This window comes from Oncorhynchus tshawytscha, linkage group LG28 (genome assembly GCF_018296145.1).
Source record: "Oncorhynchus tshawytscha isolate Ot180627B linkage group LG28, Otsh_v2.0, whole genome shotgun sequence".
Classification (NCBI taxonomy): Eukaryota; Metazoa; Chordata; class Actinopteri; order Salmoniformes; family Salmonidae; genus Oncorhynchus; species Oncorhynchus tshawytscha.
In genome coordinates this window covers 6574590-6587892 of record NC_056456.1, presented here as the reverse complement: position 1 = coordinate 6587892, position 13303 = coordinate 6574590, and the positions used below count along the sequence as shown (strand labels likewise).

General features: G+C 44.5%; 1 protein-coding gene across 1 annotated transcript in view; it reads right to left on the bottom strand.

The window, feature by feature from the left end:
• The window catches only part of LOC112227310 (cell adhesion molecule 3-like), a 70679-nt gene that overhangs the window by 16383 nt on the left and 40993 nt on the right, over positions 1 to 13303 (bottom strand). Inside the window, 4 exon segments of the mRNA XM_042308104.1 lie at positions 1914 to 2004; positions 2746 to 2916; positions 10213 to 10350; positions 11602 to 11754. Of these exon segments, the coding sequence (XP_042164038.1) occupies positions 1914 to 2004; positions 2746 to 2916; positions 10213 to 10350; positions 11602 to 11754 (553 nt within the window).

Genomic DNA, 13303 nt, shown 5'->3' with positions numbered 1-13303 from the left:
ACCCACAGCTGTAATCATTGCCAAAGGTGATTGTAACATGTATTGACTCAGGGGTGTGAATACTTATGTGAATTAGATTGTTCTGTATTTCATCTCTAAAACATGTTTTCACTTTGTGTAGATGGGTGAGAGAAAAAAATGCAGGTTGTAACACAACAAAATGTGGAATAAGTCAAGGGGTATGAACATTTTCCCTTGGGCACTGTTTGTCCTTGTTCATTACATAGAGTGAATAGTATGTATGGTTGTGTTTCATGTGTGTGTATGGATTGAGTGCCAAGTGTGCAATAATGTACTAAGGCTCCAGCATGTAATGCCATCATCTGGGCATAACTGTGTTACAGAATGGACTGAGGTTTATAACTGACTACTCATAGGGAAATGGTATGCAATTGCAAGCAGGGTCTGCTGATCAAATACAGTACCAGCCAAACGTTTGGACCCACATACTCATTCCAGGGTTTTTCTTTCTTTTTACTATTTTCTACATTGTAGAATAAAAGTGAAGACATCACAACTATGAAATAACACATATAGAATCATGTAGTAACCAAAAGAAAGTGTTCAACAAATCAAAATATATTTTATATTTGAGATTCTTCAAAGTAGCCACCCTTTGCCTTGATGTAGATAGGAATGGACCGGAATGTTATGTAATGGAATGCGATAGTCCTCCAGTAGAGGGGGAACATTCCATTTTGTTTGATTAAAGCGTCTTGAAATAGCTCTTGTTCATCAAGTCAAGACATTCTCAGAAACAAGCCGTATCGCTGTAATAAAACATGTCCTGATTGTATTATGCTGTTAAATGTGAAACTTAATCAGCGTCAGTTTGTCTGCGAGAAACGGTGGGTCAGATTTAGAGCAGCAAATATGTTGCCATGGTGATTGTGTTTGATTGACAGCTGAGACCCAGCCTGTATCTGACTGGTCATTAGTCCTTCGGCCCAAGGAGCTGTGCATGTTCTCTCTCTTTCTCTCTCTCTCTCTCTCTTCAATTCGAAGGGGATATATTGGCATGGGGAACATACATTAACATTGCCAAAGCAAGTGAAATAAACAATCACAAATTTACAGTTAACATTAAACACTCTCTCTCCCTGCCCTCTATCCCGGTCTGTTAGATATTCTGATGTTGTGCGGCCTCTTAAGGATATGCATGTGCTGAGCCCTTCTCCCCTCTCTCTATCGGTTCCCCTGTCACTCACACGCTGGTTGTCTATTCAGACACACTATACGAAGTACTCTGGGTGCATCCGGAATGCCACCCTATTCCCTACATAGTGCACTACTTTTGACCAGTGCCATAGGGATTATATAGGAAATGGGTTGCCATTTGGGAAGAATTCTGTGACTGGAGAGGCTGTGACAGGCTGACGCATAACCTTAAAGGAGAGCAAAGAGACGAGGGATGGGGGAGGATGGGGGCGGAAAAGGTGCAAAGCAAGATAGAAGAGAATTATTGGTGAGGACGAGAAGGAAGAGGGGAAGATTCGACGCGGCTGTGACAGAAAAGACACTGAGTTAGAGTGAAGTGAGTGTGAGTGACATGGTGAGAGAGAGATCAGTGATGGGGAGATAGAGGGAGACATAGACTGCATCCAAAATGGCACCCTATTCTCTACATAGTGTACTACTTCTGACCAGAGCCTTATGGGGAATAGGGTGCCATTTGGGAGCCATCTGGGATGCAGCCAGAGTGGGACAGGGGGGAGGCAGAGACTGAGAGAAAGGGGGAGAAGGAGGACGAGAGGAGAGGAGCCGATCAATAGACTGACTGGTCTAAGGCAGGTTCATCTATAATGCAGTACGGATGCTACAGTGTATGTTTGTGTATGTGTTGTTCATGAGAGTGTGTGTAGGGATGTTTGCTTGCTTGTGTGTGTGTTAATGCGTATGTGTGTGTGTCTTACTCGGGGTTTCCGTTGGCAATGCACTGCAGGTGGAACTTTCCTCCCTCTCTGGGCAGATCACTCTCTGGCTGGATAGTTACGTCTGGGGTGACTAGAAAAACAATAATACATCGCCATCATATATACTGGAGAAGATAGATACATACACACACACACACACACACAAACACATACATACATTGCACGGAAGTCATGTCCATTGTCCACACACATCATGAACTTGACCAGGACATTTTAGCCAGAAACCTGGTTCTCTCTGCCAGTAGGCTGACACTTGGCCGCAAGTGGATCATCCAGAAAGATGACAACCCCAAGCACTAATCAAACTCCACAAAGAAATGGTTATTTGACCAGAAAATCAATAATTTGCCATGGCCATCTCAGTCACCGGACTTGAATCCCATTGAAAACCTGTGGTTTGAATTGAAGAGGGCAGACCATAAGAGCAGACGAAGGAGATCAAGGATCTGGAAGGATTCTGTATGGAGGAATGGTCTAAGATCCCTCCCAGTGTGTTCTCCAATCTCAGAAAACAGTTGAGAAAAAGTCTCAGTGTCATTATCCTCACAAGGGAAGGATGCAAGTGTGTTAAAAACAGGGGTGCCAATAATTTTGACCCTCATCTTTAAGAGATTTGTTTCTGTTATTTGTTAAACAAAATATCTTTCTCTGAGTAATTGTATAGTTATAAAATAATATCATTTCCCAATTTCTTTTAGCAAACTTTGTAGATCAGTATTTTGCTCATCTTTATCAAGGGTGCCAATAATTATGGATCTGAAAGTACATGTGGTTGCAGTGACAGGCCTTGGCGAGTGGAGGCAGCACTTACACAGGACTCTAATGCGTTGCTCGCTCCCTTTGTCCCCATGGGCCAGAGAAGGGTGGTCTACAGCACAGGCAATCAGAGCATTATCATCGCTTCGGCCCACAGTCAGAGTCAGCTCACTGATCACTGTGTAGGTCGGCTCACCAGGGTTAGACTCCACCACATCAGGGCGACCTGGATGCACATACGAAGACACACACAGATAGAGAGATGCACACACACACACACACACACACACACACACACACATAGATGCACTCAAATGAGGAGAGACACACAGATAGAGAGATACACACACACACACATAGATACACTCAAATGAGGAGAGACACACAGATAGAGAGACACACACACGTTGCAGACACAAACATATTGTCACCATGGGTACTCGTTTTAACTGTCATTGCACATAATGATGATGTACTACTTACTACCACTGTATGAAAAGCTATGTCAAATGAGTTTACATTCAAGATACAGTAATATCAGTGGCTGACTGAGTAATATTTATGTAATATGGAGGATATTTCTCTTTCTCTTTGTCTCATTCACCCACGCGCACACGAGTGCACACACACACACACAAACACACAAACACACAGACACACACACACACACAGGGAACATTTAGAATCTGTGGATCCACCATAATGATACCATACATTTAGATTATGTCCCACGTCTCAAATGGCACCCTATTCCCTATATAGTGCACTACTTTTGACCAGAGCTACATCCAATTCAATGCAGACAAATTGATCCCATCAGCTGATCAATAGCCCTTACACTTACATACTGTAGTGTACAAGAACATTCATATTTAAAGCCTCTTCACAGCACTTAGCCAGCCATTCTTCTCAATTAAAACCTCTTCAGCTACACTCTTTCTACATCTCCCAACCATTTCATCATCCTTCATCCTTTTCCTCCACTGACCCTTCCCTAATATCCTATTTTCTCTCTCTCCGTGTCCAAAATGCATCCCGTATGGCACCCTATTCCCTATATAGTGCACTACTTTTGACCAGGGACCATCACCCTATTCCCTGGTCTATGGTCCTGGTCAAAAGTAGAGCACTATGAAGGAAATCGGATGCCATTTGGGATGCAAGCATTTTCTTTTTATCTCTTTCCTTCATATTTCTCTCTCCTAGCATAGCCCTGTCCCTCTCTCTCGCCCTCTCTTCCTCTCTCCATCCCCTTTGAGCCTCTCTAACCTCTGTAAGCCCGTCAAAGTAGCAGAAGTGAGTAGCAGTCTATGTGCTCATCTATCCTAACCTAGCTACTTACAGCACAGCACTCTATGGTTCCATCTCAAATGCCACCCTATAAGGTAGGGTCAAAAGCAGTGCACTACATAGGGAAAAGGGTGCTAATTGGAACACAGCCTCTGTATGAGAGGGTGTCATAGTAACACGTTGACCCGTGATGTTCATCTCCTCGGCCTCTCCTCGCTCCCTTTCTTCAGCTATAATACTGACTGAAGAGACCAGTGTGTGTGTGTGTGTGTGTGTGTGTGTGTGTGTGTGTGTGTGTGTGTGTGTGTGTGTGTGTGTGTGTGTGTGTGTGTGTGTGTGTGTGTGTATGTACAGTGCCTTGCAAAAAGTATTCATCCCCTTGGCATTTGTCCTATTTTGTTGCATTACAACCTGTCATTTAAATTGATTTTCATTTGGATTTCATGTAATGGACATACACAAAACAGTCCAAATTGGTGAAGTGAAATTTTAAAAAATGACCTGTTTCAAAAATAGATTAAAAAAATAAAAAGTGGTGAGTGCATATGTATTCACCCCGTTTGCAATGAAGCCCCTAATATAAGATCTGGTGCAACCAATTACCTCCGTAGTCACATAATTAGTTAAATAAAGTACACCTGTGTGCAATCTAAGTGTCACATGATCTGTCACATGATCTCAGTCTATACACACCTCTTCTGAAAGGCCCCAGAGTCTGCAACACCACTAAGCAATGGGCACCACCAAGCAAGTGGCACCATGAAGACCAAGGAGCTCTCCAAACAGGTCAGGGACAAAATTGTGGAGAAGTACAGATCAGGGTTGGGTTATAAAAAAATATCAGAAACTTTGAACATCCCACAGAGCACCATTAAATCCATTAGTAAAACATTGAAAGAATATGGCACCACAACAAACCTGCCAAGAGAGGCCCCCAACCAAAACTCACAAACCAGGCAAGGAGGGCATTAATCATAGAGGCAACAAAGAGACCAAAGATAACCCTGAAGGAGCTGCAAAGCTCCACAGCAGAGATTGGAGTATCTGTCCATAGGACCACTTTAAGCCGTACACTCCACAGAGCTGGGCTTTACGGAAGAGTGGCCATAAAAAAATAAGTGAACATGTTTGGTGTTCGCCAAAAGGCATGTGGGAGACTCCCCAAACATATGGAAGAAGGTACTTTGGTCAGATGAGACTAAAATTTAGCTATTTGGACATCAAGGAAAATGCTATGTCTGGCGAAAACCCAACACCTCTCATCTCCCCAAGAACACCATCCCTACAGTGAAGCATTGTAATGCCCGGGGTGTAGTGGAGGAAGAAGTCAGACGCAGAAAACAGAGGGTTCAGAGTAGCGCTACTTCTTTATTCACCACACAGGTGAAAATGACGCCACTCAAACAAATGCCCCAAAACACAGGGGAACTAAACAGTCCCGAATAACTCACGTACACGAACAACTGTGACTTACAGGCAAGTACACATAAAACAATCCCGCACACCCAGCAGGCGGGCCGGCTGGATAATAAAGCCCAACTAATTAACCTAACTAAACACAGGTGTAACTAATAAACAGACAAGGAGGGGGAGTAAAAGATCAGTGGCAGCTAGTAGGCCGGTGACGACGACCGCAGAGCGCCACCCGAACAGGAAGGGGAGCCACCTTCGGTAGTAGTCGTGACAAGCATGGTGGTGGCAGCATCATGCTGTGGATATGTTTTCATCGCCAGGGACTGGGAAACTGGTCAGAATTGAAGGGATGATGGATGGCGCTAAATACAGGGAAATTCTTGAGGGAAACCTGTTTCAGTCTTCCAGAGATTTGAGACTGGGACGGAGGTTCACCTTCTAGCAGGACAATGACCCTAGGCATACTGCTAAAGCAACACTCGAGTGGTTTAAGGGGAAACATTTAAATGTCTTGGAATGGCCTAGTCAAAGCCCAGACCTCAATCCAATTGAGAATCTGTGGTATGACTTAAAGATTGCTGTACACCACCAGAACCCATCCAACTTGAAGGAGCTGGAGCAGTTTCTCCTTGAAGAATGGGTAAAAAGCCCAGTGGCTAGATGTGCCAAGCTTATAGAAACAAGCGACTTGCAGAGACCCCAAAGACTTGCAGCTGTAATTGCTGCCAAAGGTGGCTCTACAAAGTGTTGACTATGTGGATAGTTATGCACGCTCAAGTTCAGTTTTTTTGTCTTATTTCTTGTTTGTTTCACAATAAAAATATGTTGCATCTTCAAAGTGGTAGGCATGTTGTGTAAATCAAATGACACAAAACCACCAAAAATATATTTTAATTCCAGGTTGTAAGGCAACAAAATAGGAAAAATGCCAAGGGGGGTGAATACTTTTGCAAGTCTGTATGTGTGGGTTTGGGTGTGTGTGTGTGCGTGTGTGTGAGAGAGAAAGTGTGTGTTTTTGGTTTTACTATCTTTGTGGGGACTAGAAGCCAGAAGTCCCCACAAAACAAGGATCATTCTGACAAGTGGGAACTTTTCCCCAGTCCCCACAAGGAAAACGGCTACTTTAGCCTTAGGGGTTAGGGTTAGGGTTAAAATTAGGGTTAGGGTTACAATTAGGGTTAGGGTTACAATTAGGGTTAGGGTTACAATTAGGGTTAGGGTTACAATTAGGGTTAGGTTTAGGGTTACAATTAGGGTTAGGTTTAGGGTTAGGGTTACAATTAGGGTTAGGGTTACAATTAGGGTTAGGGTTACAATTAGGGTTAGGTTTAGGGTTAGGGTTACAATTAGGGTTAGGTTTAGGGTTAGGGTTACAATTAGGGTTAGGGTAAAATTAGGGTTAGGTTTAGGGTTAGGGTAAAATTAGGGTTAGGTTTAGGGTTAGGGTTACAATTAGGGTTAGGGTTACAATTAGGGTTAGGTTTAGGGTTAGGTTTAGGGTTAGGGTTACAATTGGGGTTAGGGTTAGGGTTACAATTAGGGTTAGGGTTACAATTAGGGTTAGGGTTACAATTAGGGTTAGGTTTAGGGTTAGGGTTACAATTAGGGTTAGGTTTAGGGTTAGGGTTACAATTAGGGTTAGGGTAAAATTAGGGTTAGGTTTAGGGTTAGGGTAAAATTAGGGTTAGGTTTAGGGTTAGGGTTACAATTAGGGTTAGGGTTACAATTAGGGTTAGGTTTAGGGTTAGGGTTACAATTAGGGTTAGGGTTACAATTAGGGTTAGGTTTAGGGTTAGGGTTACAATTAGGGTTAGGGTTACAATTAGGGTTAGGTTTAGGGTTAGGGTTACAATTAGGGTTAGGGTACAATTAGGGTTAGGTTTAGGGTTAGGGTTACAATTAGGGTTAGGGTTACATTTAGGGGTTAGGGTTACAATTAGGGGTTAGGGTTACAATTAGGGTTAGGTTTAGGGTTACAATTAGGGGTTAGGGTTACAATTAGGGTTAGGGTTACAATTAGGGTTAGGTTTAGGGTTGGGGGTTAAGGTTAGGGTTAGATTAAGGGTTGGGGTTAAGGTTAGGGTTAGGCTTAGGGTTGGGGATTAAGGTTAGGTTAAGGGTTGGGGTTAAGGTTAGGGTTGGGGGTTAAGGTTAGAGTTAGGTTAAGGGTTGAGGTTAAGGTTAGGGTTAGGCTTAGGGTTGGGGGTTAAGGTTAGGTTAAGGGTTGGGGTTAAGGTTAGGGTTGGGGGTTAAGGTTAGGGTTAGGGTTAGGGTTAGGGTTAGGGTTAGGGTTAGGTTAAGGGTTGGGGTTAAGGTTATGGTTAGGGTTGGGGATTAAGGTTAGGTTAAGGGTTGGGGTTAAGGTTAGGGTTGGGGGTTAAGGTTAGAGTTAGGTTAAAAGTTGGGGTTAAGGTTAGGGTTAGGCTTAGGGTTGGGGATTAAGGTTAGGTTAAGGGTTGGGGTTAAGGTTAGGGTTGGGGGTTAAGGTTAGAGTTAGGTTAAGGGTTGGGGTTAAGGTTAGGGTTACGTAAAGAATAGGGTTAAGGTAAATAGGATTTTGAATGGGAATGAATTGTTTGGTCCCCACAAGGATAGTAACACATATATGTGTCACATAGGGTTGAGCTCATATAGTCTCCAACATGACTGGGATGCTCCCCACTCACTATCTGTGGCTCTCCCTCAGTCTTCTCATGGTTTATCAGGAACCAAGGTCGCTCAATCTACCCTAATAGAACATCCTGGATGCATCCCAAATGGCACCCTTTTAGTATAGGTTATAGGGCCGCTTTTGGTATAGGGTATAGGGTTCCATTTGGGACGCAGACCTCTCTCTCTCGTTTACAGCTTCCTCTGTGTTCTGCCTCATCCCCCCGTGTCGCCGCTTTCAGCGCCTAGCTTTACCGTTTATCCCCTCTATCCTTTCAATCTTATTTACTTTTTATCTTTCTATCCCTCCCTCCCTCCCTCCCTCCCTCCCTCCCTCCCTCCCTCCCTCCCTCCCCCCCTCCTCCCTCCCTCCCTCCCTCCCTCCCTCTGAATCCCATCTACACCCCCTCTCTCTCCCATCTTCCCTCTCCTCTCCTCTCCTCTCCTTCCAACCCCTTCCTCTCCCCCACCTCCTCTCTCTCGCTCTCTCGCTCTCTGTTTAGTGTTTTGCTATGTTCTGCCTCATCACCTCCCCTCTAGTTTCTCTAGCTTGCAAATTTTCCTATTATCCTCTCCTTTCTTCAACCTCCATTTATTTCCTTCTCTCACTCATACATACACATTCTCTCCATCTCCCTTCCCTTCTCTCACACATACATACACATTCTCTCCATCTCCCTTCCCTTCTCTCACTCATACATACACATTCTCTCCATCTCCCTTCCCTTCTCTCACTCATACATACACATTCTCTCCATCTCCCTTCCCTTCCCCTCCCTTCTCTCACTCATACATACACATTCTCTCCATCCCCCCCTTCCCTTCTCTCACTAATACATACACATTCTCTCCATCTCCCTTCCCCCTTCCCTTCTCTCACTCATACATACACATTCTCTCCATCTCCCTTCCCTTCTCTCACTCATACATACACATTCTCTCCATCTCCCTTCCCTTCTCTCACACATACATACACATTCTCTCCATCTCCCTTCCCTTCTCTCACTCATACATACACATTCTCTCCATCTCCCTTCTCTCACTTCATACACATTCTCTCCATCTCCTTCCCTTCTCTCATACATACACATTCTCTCCATCTCCCTTCCCTTCTCTCACTCATACATACACATTCTCTCCATCTCCCTTCCCTCTCTCTCACTCATACATACACATTCTCTCCATCTCCCTTCCCCCTTCTCTCACACTCATACATACACATTCTCTCCATCTCCCTTCCCCCTTCCCTTCTCTCACTCATACATACACATTCTCTCCATCTCCTTCCCTTCTCTCACTAATACATACACATTCTCTCCATCTCCCTTCCCTTCTCTCACTCATACATACACATTCTCTCCATCTCCCCCCCTTCCCTTCTCTCACTCATACATACACATTCTCTCCATCTCCCTTCCCCATCTCCCTTCCCTTCTCTCACTCATACATACACATTCTCTCCATCTCCCTTCCCTTCTCTCACTCATACATACACATTCTCTCCATCTCCCTTCCCCTCTCACTTCCATTCTTCTCTCACTCATACATACACATTCTCTCCATCTCCCTTCCCTTCTCTCACTCATACATACACATTCTCTCCATCTCCCTTCCCTTCTCTCACTCATACATACACATTCTCTCCATCTCCCTTCCCTTCTCTCACTCATACATACACATTCTCTCCATCTCCCTTCCCTTCTCTCACTCATACATACACATTCTCTCCATCTCCCTTCCCTTCTCTCACTCATACATACACATTCTCTCCATCTCCCTTCCCCCTTCCCTTCTCTCATCACATACATACACATTCTCTCCATCTCCCTTCCCTTCTCTCACTCATACATACACATTCTCTCCATCTCCCTTCCCTTCTCTCACTCATACATACACATTCTCTCCATCTCCCTTCCCTTCTCTCACTCATACATACACATTCTCTCCATCTCCCTTCCCTTCTCTCACTCATACATAAACATCTTTCTCTTTTTCTCTTTTTTCTGTCTCTCATGATCTATCACACTCCCTTTTTTCTCCTTCTATCTCCCTCTCCCTTCTCTCTCTCTCTCCCTCCCATCCTCTCTCCCTTCCCTCCCTTCCCCTCCTCTCTCCCTCCCATCCTCTCTCCCTTCCCTCCCTTCCCCTCCTCTCTCCCTCCCACCTTTACCTGTGAGTTCCTTCTGGTCCCTGTACCAGTGTAGTTTGGCGGGAGGCTTGCTCCCGGAGCTGGTGCAGGTGAGGGTGACTTTGCCCCCTTCCTGCACAGCATCCTCATAGCCAGAGATCTGAGGCTTACCAGGGACACCTGACAAAGAGAGAGAGCAAGAGAGACAGACAGAAACATAGAGAGAGAGAAGAGAGAAGAGAGAGAAAGAGAGAAAGAGAGAGAGAGAGAGAGAGAAAGGGGGAGAGAGAGAGAGCACATTTAACACACAGACACACTTACAGACGTGTTGTGCATCCCGAAAGGACACCTATTCCCTATATACTGTAGTGTATTATGGTCTCTGGTCAAAAGAAGTGCACTATATAGGGAATAGGGTGCCATTTGGACCCTGCCACAGACATATAGCAGACATGTATACAGTATACAGAACAGAGAGAGTGTAATACAGCTGCATGCTACTGACACTCAGTGGTATAAAGTACTTCAGTAAAAACACTTTAAACTACTACTTAAGTCAATTTGAGGGTATCTGTACTTTACAATTTATATTTTTGACATCTTTTACTTTTACTTCACTACATTCCTAAAGAAAATAATATACTTTTTACTCCATACATTTTCCTTGAAACCCAAAATTACTTGTGACATTTTGAATGCTTAACAGGACAGGAAAATGGTCCAATTCATGCACTTATCAAGGGAACAAGTGGTCATCCCTACTGCCTCTGATCTGGCGGACTCACTAAACACAAATGCTTTGTTTGTAAAGGGAACAAGTGGTCATCCCTACTGCCTCTGATCTGTCGGACTCACTAAACACAAATGCTTTGTTTGTAAAGGGAACAAGTGGTCATCCCTACTGCCTCTGATCTGGCGGACTCACTAAACACAAATGCTTTGTTTGTAAAGGGAACAAGTGGTCATCCCTACTGCCTCTGATCTGGCGGACTCACTAAACACAAATGCTTTGTTTGTAAATTATGTCTGAGAGTTGGAGTGTGTCCCTGGCTCTCCGTAAAAAAAAAAAAAAATGGTGCCGTCTGGTTTGCTTAATATAGGGAATTTGAAATTATTTATACTTTTACTTTCAATACATAGGTTTATTTTAGCAATTACATTTACTTTTGATGCCTACGTATATTTAAAACCAAATCCTTTTAGACTTTTACTCAAGTAGTATTTTACTGGGTGACTTTCACTGTCATTTTCTATTAAGGCATCTTTATTTTTACTCAAGTATGACAATTGGGTACTTTTTCCACCACTGCCAGCACTCAGTCTAAGAAATCTACATACAGTACTCCACTACTGTATCTAGCACACAGACTGAATGAATAAGTTAATGTATAATACAGAATTATGCATTAATACACACACACACACACACACCTAGCACAGTGACGGTGGCACGGGCAGTGCGGACGGGCATGGTGAAGATGGAGCAGGTGTACTCCCCCTCGTCTGACAGCTGGATGTCTCCAATGGTGATGGACAGCTCTGTGCCTGTTGACTGGTGGAGCTGGATACGGTTATCTCTCAGAGCTGGGTGAGACAGAGGGATGGGAGGGAGAGGAAAAGTGGAGGGGGGGAGAGAGGTGGTGGTGAGGGGAGGAGGGGAGAGAGAGAGAAGGAGGGAGAGAGAAGGGGAGGGAGAGAGGGGGAGGGAGAGGGGGAGGGAGAGAGGGAAAGAATCAGGAGAAGGGGGAGAAATAGAGAAGGAAGAAAGAGAGAAAATTAGGGAAAGTGGGAAGGGGAAGAAGAAGGGAGAAACACAGACAGACAGACAGACAGACAGACAGACAGACAGACAGACAGACAGACAGACAGACAGACAGACAGACAGACAGACAGACAGACAGACAGACAGACAGACAGACAGACAGACAGACAGACAGACAGACAGACAGACAGACAGACAGACAGACAGGAAAATAGGAAGGGGCAAAAGAAGAAGAAGCGATATAAACGCTTTGTCATCATCGCGGCAGCTGGTAGGGAGGGGCACACACACACACACACACAGTGTTTAGTGTAGGTTATGGGAGGATGATGAAATGGTAGGAAACACACGTCCCATCTACGTGATATCTTTGACCTCTATATGTATTCTGATCTGACTCTGTCTGGGCTCTTGGGACACACACACACACAAACAAACTAAAATATAACCCCTATTCCCTACATAGTGCACTACTTTTGACCAGGGCCCATTGTAACATGAAGGCAACAGAACACACTTTCACACTCAGTCAGTCCTTGGGCCTGTTTATCTGTCTACAGACAGTCCTGATCTCTGTCTGTGGCTACTGGGGTCTAGTGCAGGACTGTCTACATATACAATATGTCTCTCTGTCTGTGGCTACTGGGGGTCTCTCTGTCTGTGGCTACTGGGGTCTAGTGCAGGACTGTCTACATATACAATATGTCTCTCTGTCTGTGGCTACTGGGGTCTCTCTGTCTGTGGCTGCTGGGGTCTAGTGCAGGACTGTCCTCATATACAATATGTCTCTCTGTCTGTGGCTACTGGGGTCTCTCTGTCTGTGGCTAATGGGGTCTAGTGCAGGACTGTCTACATATACAATATGTCTCTATGTCTGTGGCTACTAGGGGTCTCTCTGTCTGTGGCTACTGGGGTCTAGTGCAGGACTGTCCTCATATACAATATGTCTTTCTGTCTGTGGCTACTGGGGGTCTCTCTGTCTGTCTTTGTGTATCTGTGTTTGTACATGTGTGTCTCTATCCTTTTCCGTCTGGTTGACTCCCTCTTTCTCTTTCTGTCTGTGTGTGTCTGTCTGGCTCAGTGTGTCTGTCTGTCGCTCTCTATCTGTCTGCCTCCCTCTCATTCTGTCTACCCGACTCCTTTTCTTTCTGTCTGTCTTTTCTTTGTCTGTCTCTCCGTCTGTGTGTCTCTGCATAGCATACCTAACAGTGCCTTTGTCTGTGTCTCTGCCAGGGCTTTGTCTTCATGGTTTATCAGTAACCAAGGTCAGTCCATTTGTCTAGATGTAGCTTCTGTGTGTGCCCCCCCCATCATCAACCTCTCTTCATATATCCTCCATTTACCCCTCTTTTCCAATATATTGTTAACTGA